Below are 16115 nucleotides of genomic sequence, written 5' to 3'. Positions count from 1 at the left end.
ACATGCAGAGGAATGCACTGTTAAATCTCTCAGCTACCATGACAGTTTTTGTAGTAGCAGTTTTGCAGCAGCAAACTAATAAAGCTGTTTTCCCAAAGTCCAAAAATCACCAACAGCATTATATTTCAAATCAGTCTTCTTGGGTCCCTGCTCTGCATGACTTTTCTGTTTTGATTGTTGCTTTATTGTTCTTACAGAGGCCTATATGAGAAGCTTTTTGTTCACTACTGAAAAACATTTTTACTCTTGTCAAAGTTGAGATTTAGGTGAGAAGAGAAAAATAGACAAGGCACCACTGGGATTCGAACCCAGGATCTCCTGTTTACTAGACAGGCGCTTTGACCAACTAAGCCATGGCGCCCCTCTCAGAAGTTTGTTGACGAAATAACTGAGAAAGCCAGATTCTCTATCCAGAAACGATATTTTACACTATTATGCAGCATACAAGTTCTGGATTGACACAAAGATAGCAGATAAAAACAACGACCTGTCAAGTAATATTTCAATCATTGTTGATCAGATAATGATTCTTGATCTAGCACTGGCTGGTCTCTCAATCTTTCAAGAAGGTTATAAGCAATAAATCTATCCTAATGATCAGCAGTAGTCACAATGGAGAAAGTGGTGCCTTCAGGACACTAGGCAGACCTCCAAGGCCTCATTCAGCAGATGAGCAAGAGGGCTCCCAGACTCTACAGGGTCTGTAGAGTCACATTTTAAAGTAAATGAATACACTTTACCATTTAAAGTGTGGGGGGGCCCCTCTGGTGAGGCTATGAAGTCAATAATTGCTTAATTGCACTACTGAGCAGAAGTGGCCAAATGCTGGAAAACTGCCTGAAACAAAGTGTTAGCATAACCACCTCCATTTTCTAAAGGAAGCTATATAGTATCCATTATACACCAGGCGAGATGTCACGTACCAAGAATGTCTTCAAGGATGTTTCCTGTGTAACTATCTTATCTATCCAGAACAATAGCTTTATGTTCCCAGGCGGAATGTACTGTTACAGAGGAAATGTTTTGCAGAAGATAAGGGGGCTCTCTGGTGTTACATTCTGATTGGTTAATATTGCTGTGGGGCACTGTCCCTTTCAGGCTTGAAAAGCCCAGCTGAATTTCCAATTCTTTGTCTGACTGTTGCTTTCAAGACTCTCAGATCTTGATTATAATCAATAAAGCGCTTTGGACCCTCAGTCGCTGGAAGTGTGGTGTCGTTCTTAGGGGCCGAATTGGATCTCGTCCCTAAGGGCTAAGAACTTGTCTAACAATTCTGGTGCCGCGACCCAGATTGGCCCTAGAGCTGGGATCTGCATCTGCCGGTGGAACGAGGAGCCTTTGCTAGGGGAGCGTACGCCAGGAGATCTTTTTTTCTTCTGCCTCTGCTTTGGTCAACTCCTGCACCGTGTGGATTGCGGAGACCAGATTGACGGGACCATTCGTGCCACGGTTGGAAAATCGACCCCACCGCGACAGACGGAAGGGAATCAGGCAACAAAAAGTCAGACGTGACAAAGAGACGGGCAAACGAACCTACAGCTGTTTGGTGAGTTGAACCTCTAATCCCTGGGATCCTAACGGAAAAAGGAGGGAGTTGGGTGTTCACAATTGACCTCAGAAATGGGAAGCTCTCAGTCTGTAGTAACAGAAAGCCCTCTGGATTGTTGCCTTTGTTGTTGGAAAGAATTTGTGAAAAATGCAGATTACGGTGTAAAAATGTGTAAAGATGATTTAAGAATGTTTTGTGAGCGGGAATGGACAACTTTTGGTGTTGGATGGCCACCTGGTGGATCTTTTGATCCAAAGTTAATTTCAGCTGTGCATGTTGTAGTAACAAGGGATCGCCACTGGGACCAACTCCCATACATAGATACGTGGCAAAAGAATGTACCTCCTATAGGATCGCCGGCTCCTTGGGTGTTAAAATGCAAGATTCAGAGACATAAGGTTATGTTGATGCAAAAACGTAAGAAAAAGAATTGTCAGTTTGTGTTTCCACCCGGCCCAAGTGAAGAATTTGATGTTTTAGCTTCTTCACCTTCAGCTCCAGCGCCACCCCCACCCTCATTGCAACCGGTTTCTTCTTCCTCCTCTTCCCCTCCTTTGCAACAACTGGCTTCTCCCCCTCCTTCCTCCCCTCCATCCTCTTCTTCTCCCCCTGTTCTGACTCCTCAGCAGACTCTCTACCCCCCTATTCCTTTGCCTCCGCCTTCTCTGAAACCTGAAGAAGGGAGCCCTCAACTGCTCAGTCCCTCTTCTCCTATTGCTGCTTCTCTTGTTGATGACTCCCCTGCCTTAACGCGCGCCACGGCTCGAGAAAAGGGAATAGCTCTCCCTTCTTTGTGGAAAAAGGCTGAGCAGAGCCTCCAAATGCCTCTACGTGAAGTGATTCAGGGAGATAGAGTTGCCTTCGTCTATGCGCCTTTTACAACTTCAGATCTTTATAACTGGAAAACACAGAACCCCACTTTCACAGAAGACCCCTCAAAGCTCATTAGCCTCATGTCCTCCCTATCCCACACCCACATGCCAACTTGGGGTGATACTCAAATGCTTTTGAATACTCTGCTGCCTGAAGTTAAAGCCCAAATCCTTGCTGGGGCCAGGCAAGCCCTTTTAACACAGGCTCCAAATGCCACAGAATCACAAATAGCAGAAGTGTTGCCAACTGGAACTCCTGATTGGAATCACTTGGCTACCTATTTTGGCTTGGTGCTTGCAGGTATGCGAAAAGCTGCACGAAAGCCTCCAAATATGAGCAAAATTATGGAAATAAAGCAGCAAAAGGATGAGGCCCCCTCTATTTTCCTACAACGCCTTAAAGATGCATATAGAAAGTGGTCTGATCTTGATCCAGATGCGGTTGAAAATAGGGGTGCATTGGTTTTCCTGTTTATTGCTAATTCTCAGAGTGATATCAGGAGAAAAATTCAAAAGCAGCCAGGGGCGGCAGGGAAGACTATAGAAGAATTGGTTTTGATAGCCCAGGATGTTTTTGAAAGAAGAGATGAAGTTGAAAGGAGAGAAGAAGTTAAGCGGCAGGCTAAGTTCATTGGCATGGTTTTTGATCAAAAGAGTGGGAGTGGCAAAGGAGGGCGCGGAAAAGTTCGCCTTGAACGGGATCAGTGTGCATTTTGTCGGAGAAAAGGTCATTGGAAGTCAGAATGTGAAATGCTCAAAAGAAAGCAAAGGCAGGAGCATGAGAGTCCAAATGCCAGCGCCCCACCTCAGCCCCCAACTCAACAGCGTGTCTTTTATGCAGATGAAGATTGACGTGGTCTCAGGACAGGGTATCCCCTTTTAAAGGCTACCAACGCCCACCCTGATCCTATAGTAAAAATTAAAGCAGGGGAACAAGAGTACACAGCGCTCATTGACACAGGAGCGTCCTTATCTCTTTTGCCAACTTCTAAAGCACCTGGTGGCAGAGCAGGGAAAAAGGCCATCGTAGGGGTGGATGGTCGAGTTCAAAATCTTGATATCTCGCGCCCCCTGCTGACAAAAATTGGAAATACTGAATTGCAACATTCCTTTGTGTGTTCTGAAAATTGTCCAGTGGCTCTTTTGGGCAGAGATATTCTAACTAAACTGCAGGCCCAGATTTTCTTTGGCCCTAATGGAACACTTGAGGTCAGATTGCCCAAGCAGCAAGGAAGCAACTATCAGATGGCTTTGTTTGCTCTGCTCCAAGATGAGTCCCCAATGCGAGAGAGCAATGAAGACATGCTAATTTCTGAAGTTGATCCTGATGTATGGGATGATTCTGGACCGGCAAGAGCCCTCAATGCTAAGCCCCTGCAATTACAATTGAAACCTGAAAGCACCCCTGTGTCCTTGCATCAGTATCCCTTGAAGTTAGAAGCCAGAAGGGGACTACAGCTCCTTATAGATCGCTTCTTAAAGAATGGGTGGATAAAGAAGACTACCTCTCCCTACAACACACCCCTGATAGCGGTACCTAAGCCTACCCCACCTGGCCAGGTACCCCAGTTCAGGACTTAAGAATGGTCAACAGTCAAATAATTCCCCCACATCCAGTGGTCCCTAACCCCCATACCCTTCTGACACAGCTTGAAGGGTCACATGGGTGGTTTTCTGTATAAGATCTGAAAGATGCCTTTTTCTCCATTCCTTTACATGAGGACACTCAGCCATTGTTTGCTTTTACCTGGACTAACCCACATACAGAAGAGGTCTGCCAGTACACCTGGGTTGTAATGCCTCAAGGACTGAATTGCGCCCCCTGTGTCTTCCAGGCGCAATTGCAACAAGACTTGCTGCCTTGGAAAGAGAAAAACCCTGATGTTAAGGTCCTGCAGTATTGTGATGACCTGATTCTTTCGGCATCTTCAGCAGAGGCCTGTCGTGAAGCAACTGTCTCGCTCCTGCATCACTTAGGAGCCTGTGGATATAAAATATCAAGAAAGAAGGCCCAGATTGTCAAGCAAGATGTAACCTTCCTTGGATACCACCTGTCACAAGGGAAAAGATGCCTGGGCAATGAGAGGGTGACTGCCATTCAGACTTTTCCTACCCCGTCCTGCCCAAGGGCCCTACGAGCTTTCCTAGGCCTAACTGGCTTTTGCAGACTTTGGATACCTGATTATGGAGGGAAAGCTCAACCCTTGTATAACTCCTTGACCAGTGAGGGGCTCCAAAAATGGAGGTGGACTCGTGAAATGGATAAAGCATTTGAAAATCTCAAGCTTGCCCTCACCTCACCACCTGCTTTGGCTTTACCTGATGGAAGAAAACCTTACAGACTGTACGTCCATGAGAGAAAAGGAATAGCCTTAGGTGTGCTGTGCCAAAAGTCAGGCCCCACATGGAGACCAGTGGGGTACTACTCAAAGGTCCTGGACTCTGTTGCCAAAGGCTGGCAAGCCTGCCTACGCGCTGTGGCAGCTACAGCACTCTTAGTTGCTGATACAGACAAACTGGTGATGGGAGGTGACATGGAAGTACTGGTGCCTCATGGAGTTCCACAGATATTGGGAAGTGGTGGAGGAAGCCCACACCTGAACCCCGCCTGCCAGTCTAGATATGAGATCAGCCTCCTCATGGACCCAAGACTTACCTTCAAAGCCATAGCTTCATTGAACCCCGCCACCTTGCTGCCTGAGCCTCAAGGAAGTGAAGAAGCTCCAGAGCATGATTGCCTTGAAGCCCTGCAATTTGACACCAAACCACGACCAGACCTGTATGATGAAGCCCTGACAGATGTAGACCTAGAGTTGTTTACAGATGGATCCAGCTATGTGCAAAATGGAAAAAGATATACAGGGATGGCATTAACTGATGGACATGAAAATGGAGTCCAACTGCAATTAAAGCTTCCTAACAACTTTTCTGCACAAGCAGCTGAACTTGTAGCATGCACAGAGGCTCTGAAATTGGCCTCAGGCAAAAGACTAAATTTATTTACCGACTCAAAATATGCGTATTCTGTAATTCATGCGCATGGACAGATTTGGAAAGAAAGAGGATTTGTGACTGCCAGTGGGCAACCAGTGGCCCATGGGAAATTAATAGTTGATTTGTTGGAAGCCTTGATGTTGCCAAAAGAAGTTGCAGTTGTCCATGTCAGAGCACATGGAGGAGAATCAGACCTTCGCCTTTGGCAAGGGAACGCCTACGTAGACAAATTGGCTAAACAAGCTGCCATGAGTGGAGCCAGCCGAATCTACCTAGTGCAACCCATTTCTCAGCATCTAAACCCACATTATGAAAAAGAAGATTTGAAGCTGGCCCAAGAACTTAAAGCTTCAAAGAACTCAGAAGGATGGTTTATCACCCCTGATGGACGATTTGTTGTGCCAAGAACCATCATGACTACTCTTCTCAAAGATCTACACTCCCAAGATGGACATTCATCAGCCTCTTCAATGGTTGAAGGACTTTTAAGAACTATGATCAGTCAAGGAATATGGATGGATGCTCAGCGAATTGCCTCTACTTGCCTCATTTGCCAGAAAGTGAATGCATCAAGAAAAGCACCTGCAGCCATGGGAGAGAGACCATGGGCTTGTTATCCTTTTCAAAGAATCCAGATTGACTTTGCTGAAATGCCCCCATGCAAAGGCTTTAGATACTTGCTTGTTCTTGTTGACCAATTGACTGGTTGGGTGGAGGCTTTCCCCTGTCGTAATTGTCAAGCTGAAACTGTAGTGCAAAAGCTCTTACAGGAGGTGGTGCCCGTTTCTCTCTGCCCGAGACTATAGAATCTGATCAGGGAGGCCATTTTACTTCTCAGGTAGTGCAGAACTTGGCAAAAGCCCTACAAATAGATTGGCACCTTCATACCCCATGGAGGCCCCAATCTAGCGGACAGGTAGAGAGAATGAATAGAACTCTGAAAGAAACCCTAGCGAAAATTCAGTTAGAAACTTCCTTGAAATGGGTGGATGCACTTCCAATCGCATTGTCAAAAGTCAGAAAGACCCCCAGAAAGGGTCTTAAATTGTCTCCTTTTGAACTAATGTTTGGTTTTCCTCCTCGGGTTTTGGTGGGGGAGCGGGAAGAGATTAAATGGGAACTGGGGAATGACTTTCTCAGGGAATACGTAACTGCCCTCAAGTCTGCTCTTTTACAGCTACATCGCTATGCTGCACCTTTCCAGAGATTGCCACTTGAAGGACCTATCCATCCGTTCCAGCCTGGTGATAAAGTCCTGCTGAAGAAGTGGAATCCTGAAAAATTGGGAGAAAAGTGGGAAGGACCTTACTGTGTTGTACTTGTAAGTCATTCAGCTGTGAAGCTGCTGGGGACACATAAATGGACACATTGTTCTAGAATAAAACATTTTCATCAACCTCTGCCTCCCCTGAGCAGCCGGAGCTCAGAGGACACAGGCAACGATCATCTGCCTTCTGGTGCACCGGAAGCCACCAGCAACACAGGCGAAGAAACCAGCACGGAGCAGCCGGAGTACTCAGCTCAACACTTAGGGGGCACAAAAGTTAGATTTTACAAGCAGAGCCCATGAGCTTACATTCGTGTGAAGATTGTGTAGCTTTAATTCTGATAATTCTTGTCTTGCTCACAGGTTTCTTACTTTAGTGGTTCCAGGTTCTATCTTAAACGTCATGGCAAAAGTCTTTTGCTTATATCTGTGCCTTACACTACTTATAAGTTACTTAACTTTATACTGCAATTGTGAAACGTTTCTGGCAAACCCTCATAATCACCCTCATCTTTCTGCCCTACAAAAACTTGTGACCACCACACAAGCTAAGAACTGTTGGGTTTGTGAGCAACTAGGGAAGAAAGATGCAGGTAATAAATTACTTCCAGTCCCTGTACCCCTAACCTATTGGACCTCAAAAATAAAAACTGGGTGGTTAGCTGACTGGATCTTAAATTACACACATTCTACCAAAGGCTTATGGGTGCGAAATTCACGCTCCAGAGGACTCATAGCCTACCAAGTAATACCAAATGAGATAAAACATTCAATATGTATAGAATCAGAGAATTCAACTGGTCAAGATGTAGGATGATTAAAGAGTCAAAATTGTGCACATATATTATGGTTTGATTCTATTCAAGGGCTTTTAGAACCCTATGTAAATAATGAAATGAAAGTTAACAAAGAAAAGTCTACCTGCAGTGGTGTTTACAATTTCACTGACATGCCCAATTATAGTCTTACCAATCCTACACTCCATAGCTTGAATTTCACAGATGTCGCTTGGAAAAATGAATCAAAGGCTCTATTAAATAACTCTGTATTCTTTTTCAGTGAAAATGGAGCAGTTGTCAAAGTTTTACTTAATAACTCCAGTCCAAAAGCAAATGGAGTTTCACCTGATGTTGTTCCAATCAGCCTTTTAGAAGTCCTGGCTACTTCCATCTTTTGTGGATTTAAACATACCACAGGATGGGAAGAACGAATTAAACAATGGCACAAGAGTACTAACCACTATAACAGATGCACATACCACTACATTGATGGTGTAACTATGGTAATGAAGTTTAGAAAGGATAGCAAAGTAACTACTGCAAAGGGTAATATCCTTTCTCTCACTCTTGTTGAGTAAGGAATGTACTTCTTATGTGGAGAAAATCTATATAAAACCCTCCCTCCTAAATGGAGAGGAAGATGCACTGTGTCATTTGCTGTGCCGCATTTACAAATTGTTAAGAACCTTACTTCTGATCAGATGACTAATTTTGGTAGTTTTGCACACAGAATTGTACAAAGATCTGATAACCCTTTAGCTAGAAGAAACACTGGATTTCATGCTACTATACGATGGCTATTTCCTTGGTTGGGAGTATCTGAGATAGAGAAAACTGTCAAGAACATCTCACTAGAATTAGAAAAAGCTTTTAATAGTACACTGGATGCAATAGAAAGCTTGCAAACTGAAGTTACCTCTCTCAGCAATGTTGTTGTGCAAAATAGAATGGCTTTGGATTTGTTGTTAGCTCAACAAAATGGTGTATGCGCTGTGCTTAACCAATCTTGTTGTTTTTATGTAAATGAACAAAGTAAAATTGAGACTGATGTGAAGAAGATAAAAGAAGCAGTACAAGTCTTCCATGAGACAGGACAACCACCCACTTATGATCTATTTGGATGGCTTACTAGTTGGTTACCCAACCTGGGGTGGTTGAAAGAAGGATTTCTTGCATTTTGTCTCATTCTAATGATTTTGCTAATCCTTGCTTTTTGTCTCCCCTGTATTTTGTCTCTTTTGAAAAATCTTGCAAAATCTGTAATCCATCAGCAAATGTATTTGCATTATGAAGCCTTAGCCATGGATGATCTAGAAGAAGTTAGCAAGCTTGGTTTTTAAATTGCTTTAAAGGAGGGAATGTTAGCATAACCACCTCCATTTTCTAAAGGAAGCTATATAGTATCCATTATACACCAGGCGAGATGTCACGTACCAAGAATGTCTTCAAGGATGTTTCCTGTGTAACTATCTTATCTATCCAGAACAATAGCTTTATGTTCCCAGGCGGAATGTACTGTTACAGAGGAAACGTTTTGCAGAACATAAGGGGGCTCTCTGGTGTTACATTCTGATTGGTTAATATTGCTGTGGGGCACTGCCCCTTTCAGGCTTGAAAAGCCCTGCTGAATTTCCAATTCTTTGTCTGACTGTTGCTTTCAAGACTCTCAGATCTTGATTATAATCAATAAAGCGCTTTGGACCCTCAGTCGCTGGAAGTGTGGTGTCGTTCTTAGGGGCCGAATTGGATCTCGTCCCTAAGGGCTAAGAACTTGTCTAACAAAAGGACAGGATTTTTTTTAATTTTATTTTTTAAAAACATTTCTATACCACCCAACAGCCAAAGCAATCTTGGTGGTTCACAATAATTATTTAAGATGTCACTGTACTGCCTCCAATTCCCTATACAGAAGCCAGCCAGATTGCCAGTTAAGAATATAAGAAGAACCATACTGGATCAGACTAACGGTCCACCTAGTCCAGCATTCAGTTTTCACAGTGGCCAACCAGCTGCCCACGGGAAAGTAGGGCATAAGTGCAATTGCACTATCCTGGTCGTGTTCCCCAGCAACTGGTGTACATAGGCATGGCACCTCTGATACTGGAGGAAGCATATAGCCATCAGCGCTTGTAGCCATGGCTAGCCTTGTCCTCCAGGAATTTATCCAATCCTCTTTTAAAGCCACCCAAATTGGTGGCCATCACTACATCTTGTAGTAGCAAATTGCATTGTTAAACTATGCACTGTGTGAAGAACGTCTCTCCTTAGAGACATCCTGTGTGTTGAATCTTGCTTCTACACTGATTGCCTCCACTGTGCCTGAGGGCAGCAAAGTAGGTTATGGGCACCAGGGCCAGCTGTGTGGTACACATACAACTTTGTACTCCAACACCTTACTGCCACCCACCACCCATCATGAATTGCCTCCTGAAGCAGCCACCTCACACTGCCCAGTGATGGGGGTGATCAGGGGTCTGGAAACAAAGCTCTATGAAGAGAGACTGAAAGAACTGGGCATGTTTAGCCTGGAGAAGAGAAGATTGAAGGAGACATGAGAGCACTCTTCAAATACTTGAAAGGTTGCCACACAGAGGATGGCCAGGATCTCTCCTCGATCCTCCCAGAGTGCAGGACACGGAATAACAGGATCAAGTTAAAGGAAGCCAGATTCCAGCTGGAAATCAGGAAAAACTTCCTGACTGTTAGAGCAGTACGACAATGGAACCAGTGACTTAGGGAGGTTGTGGGCTCTCCCACACTAGTGGCCTTTCAGAGGCAGCTGGACAACCATCTGTCAGGGATGCTTTAGGGTGGATTCCTGCATTGAGCAGGGGGTTGGACTCAATGGCCTTGTAGGCCCCTTCCAACTCTGCTATTCTATGATTCTATGATAGGGCTGGTGCTGTTGTTTTCAATGCATTGTTATATTGAGAGAAAAACAATTATTTATTCATTATTATTATTTTTAAAGGACCAACGGTTTTATTGCAGTCAGTCACATGCACCATTTTCTGAGCACATGAGGTTGCATCCAGTGTTTGATCTACTCAGGACAGACTCATTGAAATCAATGGGATTTAAGTTAGATTAGATACAACCCAGTGTCAGCAGTTTTATCCTTCCAGGACACCAATATAAATTTAACAAATGCAGAACTAGAAGTCCAAATGCATTTAGAATCTCTCTTTCCATAATTCTTTTTTTCCCCCTTCATGATTATTGTATGCATTCCAGACCTTACCCTGCCCTGACATTGAAACAAAATCAGTACTTTTTCTGGCAGGCCTAATGCAGACCAGGAACTAGTAATCAACTTCAGCATCCTCTCAGCAGGGCTGGATTTAAGAGTGGGTGGGCTGGGCAATTGCCCAGGGTACAGAGCTGAAGGAGGCACCAAGCTGCCTGAAGTGAGTTTAGGTAGCAAAAGCTAAATATCTGTAACCTTTCTTTCAAAGTTCTGTATGTTGTTTGGGTACTAACTACAAAAAGTGATCTTCCTTCAATTAGCTTTAAAATATAGTACTTTTTTCGATTTCCACTTTGGTGTCATTTGCCCCAGGTAAAAAAAAACCACACACCTGTAGACCACAGCTTTACTTTGAGGCAATGTTAGCAAGCACTTAGCACTTCAAATACTGTAAACACTATAAGCACTATGTAAATAATAAAATAAAGCAGTAAGCTGAAAGAGGTCAGTTGTGTCAAGGATAAAAATCCAGTTTGGTTGTAAGGCAACTCTGTTTTATTGAGCGTAATACAGCTGTATAGAGAGAGACAAAGAACTTCTCTCCTGGCAGTGTGAAAAGCAAGTATATTTATACACAGTAGCATCTTAACCAATTAGCAGTTCACAAAATTCTAAAGCAAAACGAAGACAGATCAAAGAAAACTTTTTCATTATACCTTATCAACAGATAGCCCATAACTCTTCTAGATTGACTTGGATGGTGAAGCTAGCTTATTTGTCTTAGACTACATCAAGAGGTCATGACAGTTAGAAATTCCAATTAAGCATTTCCTTTCAATTAAGCAGTTTCAGCATTACAGCATATTCAGGCACAGACATCATTCCAATCCCATCATGCAGTTCACTTGCAAGAACCAAACTACGTACAGAGAGGCCTAATTCAAAGCAGGTGTATCAAGGCTTGTGGTCCTGCTTTCTCAGTTAGATACCTTTTTTACTTATAATTTGTCTTTATTATTTGTAAAGATAAAAAATAATAATGGCTATTCTAAAATAAACAATGCTTACCAAAAGATAGGAAGTGCTACAAAACAAACAAATATTATAAGTAAAAATTGTCGTAGTTCTGCTGAGTTGCACAATGCATTGTCACTACTCAGAATTAGGTTTTCCAAACTTGCGCACACTGTCCACAGCACAGTGTCTGAGAATCAAGGTTTTGAGTAATATCATTCTTGATGGACTTCACACCTGCAGCAGCCCCCAGAAATCTTCTGGCTGGCCTGCAAAACTGACTACAGAGACATGGTACACCAAAGGTACTCCTCACACAGGGCACTGTTTATCTCAGGGCTGGCCCTGCTCTCAGAAAAGGACTCTGAATAGTCAGGAACCCAAATTGAAATGTATCGCCAAAGAAAAGGAGCAACTCCCGCCCCCCTGTCCTGCACAGATTTAAATGTCTAGAGGTTTAAATGGTTCAGCATTTGAGCAAGCACACACATCCATTTTTGCTTTGCACAGTAAATGAAAGGAAGATCAAACATTCAATTGGACAAGTGGCAGGTATGTGTAATTATTATTAAACTCTGTTTATGAAACACACACACACGATTTTAGGTATGCAAACTTCTAAGGCAGCCATGAAGCCCTATGTTAATTGATACTGCTGAATTAATGATTTAACTACTTCCCTCCCACGCACACACACTCCTGTCCAACTTGATAGGCCATTCACCAGATTCTTTCTACATCTAAACACCTTCAATTCAATATTCTGTCACACTCCATCATGACAAAAACATATCCCAAACCAAGATGGGTGTATACAGACAAAGGAGACAGGCCAATCGACATTGGACAAAGACTTAGTGCTTCTCAATGAAGCACTGGTCCCCTGGAAATCAGAGAGTAAGGTCTAGTGGTTGGTTTCTTTGAGGTTGCACCTTCATTTTCTCATAAATAACTGCATGGTTGATTCTTTGAAGGGAGTGGCAAGATAATGCAGGGGTTAGTCCCAGGGAAGTGGTTATAGGATTGCAGACTTAGCCCATAGCTAGACCTAAGGTTTATCCCTGGATCGTCCAGGGGTCAAACCTGTTCATCTAGGTGACACATAGGGGATCCAGTGCTCAGACAGGGGCGAACCCTGAATGATCCCAGGATAAACCTTAGGTCTAGCTGTGGCCTCTGTCACACTTAGAATAAACCTATTGAAATCAATGGGCATTAAGATAGTCATGACTAACTCGGCATCCCATCTATTTCAATGGGTCTGCTATAAATCCAACATGTAGTAATTTCTTTGTTAGTGGCTTGTTCTACCTTAAAAGAAATCCTATCATGCACAGTTTTGTCCAGTATGTAGTAAAAAGAAGTCCAGTGCAGAATTGTTTAAACAGAACATATAAGAATATAAGAACGTTAGAAGCGCTGTGGTGAATCAGATCAAAGGCCTAACTAGTAGATCATTCTGTTCTTCATTGTTGTTTTTCTCTGAAAGTTCTTTCAAAACACAATGTTCATTTTTCAAAGTAGCAAGTCCTATGAAAAGTAATGGGGTCCTTCATTGGTTAGAAATTGATCACAAGTCTGCTATAGGTTACAAGTCAATGATTGTCCCTAAGTCAACGGAATGAGTTGGTATGAGTTGGTATCTTGTTTGACTCAAGCTTAACTAAAATTGAACAAACCAGCAGGTAATATCAAACAGACTAACACAAGGGAATAAAAAATAGGTTCAGAAAATATAATGACTCTCAAGCAGGCTTTCCCCCCTATGTTAGTCTCTCTCTGTCTCTCTCTACATATATATAAGTAATAATAACTGTCTATATGTCCTCAGGGAGTACAATTTTATATTCCTTTTATTGTTTCATAAAGATAAGCAGGGTGGGAATGAAAAATGGGCTGGGATGAGCTACCAGGAAGATGATAAGCATTGAACTTGTCACATACAAGCACTAGCAATCAAAATAACAAAAATATCACCCTAGTTCCACTGGGACTTGAACCCAGGATCTTCTGTGTGTAAAGCAGACATGATAACCACTACACCATGGAACTTGGATATACATCCCTGATAAGAAAAATGATGAGATTCTAGAAAGGATGAGCACATTTTCATCATAGGAAAAAAAAACATTTTATGAGTGGAGAAAGCCATGCAACACTGAAGAGCTAGTGTTGCATCAAGCAGTTAGCATTACTGGATTTCCTACACTGCAGTTGTATGTAATATGTTTGTGCAGGATTGCAAATAAACGCAAGGCAGTGGTGGAGTTAATATGAACAAAAAGAACAACAGGCGACCGCCAAAGGAATAAAGTTAAACCAGTAAAGTAATTGTTATTCAAATTTGTACATATTAAATAAGTCAATACATTGAACTAGGACCCCATTAGTAATGAGAGTAATACGCAATCAAAACAATTCACAATTGCATATTTGATTGCATATTACTCTCATTACTAATGGGGTCCTAGTTCAATGTATTGACTGGTTTAATATGTACAAATTTGAATAACAATTACTTTACTGGTTTAATTTTATTCCTTTGGTGGTTGCCTGTTGTGGTTCTTTTTGTTCATGTATAGGATTGCAGCCTGCTTGAATTTATACTCCACCTTTCTCCAAGGGGCCTAGATGGGATCCAGTAAATGCTTGCGAAGAATTATATATTGCAAAGGCCATCCACACAGAACACATACATAAGTTGAATTTGGCAGGTTATTAAAGTAATCCTGTAGTCCTAAAAGTAGTCCTGTAGTCCTAAACTACAAGTTCAACCGCAGCTTTTAAAGCTCAACTAAAAACTTTTCTTTTCCTATAGCTTTTAAAACTTGATGTTGTGCAGACTTCTACTGTTACTTTCTACTGTTAGTTTTACCCTACCCTGTGCCTGCTTACCCTACCCTGTACCTGTTTGCATTCTCTTCCCCTCCTTATTGTTTTACTATGATTTTATTAGATTGTAAGCCTATGCGGCAGGGTCTTGCTATTTACTGTTTTACTCTGTACAGCACCATGTACACTGATGGTGCTATATAAATAAATAAATAAATAAATAAATAATAATAATAATAATAATAATAATAAATAGGAGATAGTGGGCGGCCAAGACGAAGGAGGCAGCGCCCAAGAAGTGAAGTGAAGGTGCTCTTGGGAGCCGTGTTTCTCGGTGAACCCCCAAAAGCTCTTTTAAGAGCCACACAAAAATTCGCAGAAAGAGCCCATCCTTGGGAAGATATCTTGTTTTCCTGTATTATAGACACTGATTCTTTCCTCTTGGCCTTTTAAATAATTTTAAAGAATTGACACATCATGTTTAGCAAGGTGTGAATCCGTTTCAAGTCATACACTCCATTATATTTCTACATTGGGCTCATCTACACCAAGCAGGATATTCCACTATGAAAGTGGTATATAAAAAGCAGGAGCCACATTACTGCTTTACAGCAGTACACAACTGCTTTATAGTAGTACTGAAGTGCGCTGCCAACTGCCCGTTGACACATACCATGGCCATAGCTAGACCTAAGGTTTATCCCTGGATCGTCCAGGGGTCAAACCTGTTCATCTAGGTGACACACAAGGGATCCAGTGCTCAGGCAGGGGTGAACCCTGGATGATCCCAGGATAAACCTTAAGTCTAGCTGTGGTCCATATACCACTTTCATAGTGTTATAACCTGCTTGGTGTAGATGTGTCAATGGGCCCCAACAGTTGTCAGTTCACTTCAGTACCACTATAAAGCAGTAGTGTGGCTCCTGTCTTTTATACACCGCTTTCATAGTGGAATATCCTGCTTGGTGTAGATGAGCCCAATGTAGAAATATAACAGGGTGTATGGCCTGAAATGGATTCACACCTTGCTAAACATGTGTAAATTCTTCAAAATTATTTAAAAGGCCAGGAGGAAAGAATCAGTGTCTGTAATACAGGAAATCAAGAGATCTTCCCAAGGACTTGGGCTCTTTCTGTGAATTTGTGGGTGGCTCTTAAAAGAGCCTTTGGGGATTCACCAAAAAGCGCAGCTCCCAAGAGCGCCTTCACTTCACTTCTTCTTGGGCGCTGCCTTCTTCATCTTGGCCGCCTTGGCTTTGGGCGCCTTGGCTTTCGCCTTGGGCTTGACAACTTTGGCTTGGGTCTTGGGTGCTTTCTTGGCCTTGGCCTTTTGCGGGCTCTTGGCCACCTTCTTGGCACCCGACGCCATGGCGGCGGAGCGCTTCTTGGCCGCGGGTTTCTTGGCCTTCTTCTTGGCCGCACTGGCGGCAGGTTTGTTGGCTGTGGGCTTCCTGCTCTTGGCCGTGGTCGCCGCGGGCTTCTTCTTGGAGGACACCGCTGCCTTGCCCTCGGCCTGCTGCTTCTTGTTGAGCTTGAAGGAGCCCGAGGCGCCCGTGCCTTTGGTCTGCAGCAGGGTGCCTTTGCTCACCAGGCTCTTGAGGCCCAGCTTGACGCGGCTGTT

At 43.1% G+C, this 16115-nt stretch overlaps 1 protein-coding gene and 2 non-coding genes across 3 annotated transcripts in view; all 3 read right to left on the bottom strand.

Moving 5' to 3' along the window:
* Window positions 1-287: 287 nt before the first annotated feature.
* Window positions 288-361, bottom strand: TRNAT-AGU (transfer RNA threonine (anticodon AGU)). The gene has a single exon. It is a non-coding gene; the product is annotated as a tRNA-Thr (tRNA).
* Window positions 362-13641: 13280 nt separating this feature from the next.
* TRNAV-UAC (transfer RNA valine (anticodon UAC)) lies at window positions 13642-13714 on the bottom strand. Its single transcript has one exon. It is a non-coding gene; the product is annotated as a tRNA-Val (tRNA).
* Window positions 13715-15704: 1990 nt separating this feature from the next.
* Window positions 15705-16115, bottom strand: part of LOC134406144 (histone H1-like) — a 639-nt gene continuing 228 nt past the window's right edge. The window contains 1 exon segment of the mRNA XM_063137427.1: window positions 15705-16115. This exon segment is cut by the window's right edge and continues 228 nt beyond it. Coding sequence (XP_062993497.1) covers window positions 15705-16115 — 411 coding nt within the window.

Source organism: Elgaria multicarinata, chromosome 11 (assembly GCF_023053635.1).
Source record: "Elgaria multicarinata webbii isolate HBS135686 ecotype San Diego chromosome 11, rElgMul1.1.pri, whole genome shotgun sequence".
In the NCBI taxonomy this organism is placed as follows: Eukaryota; Metazoa; Chordata; class Lepidosauria; order Squamata; family Anguidae; genus Elgaria; species Elgaria multicarinata.
The sequence above is the reverse complement of the archived record's forward strand: the minus strand, read 5'-3'. Positions and strand labels throughout refer to the sequence as shown.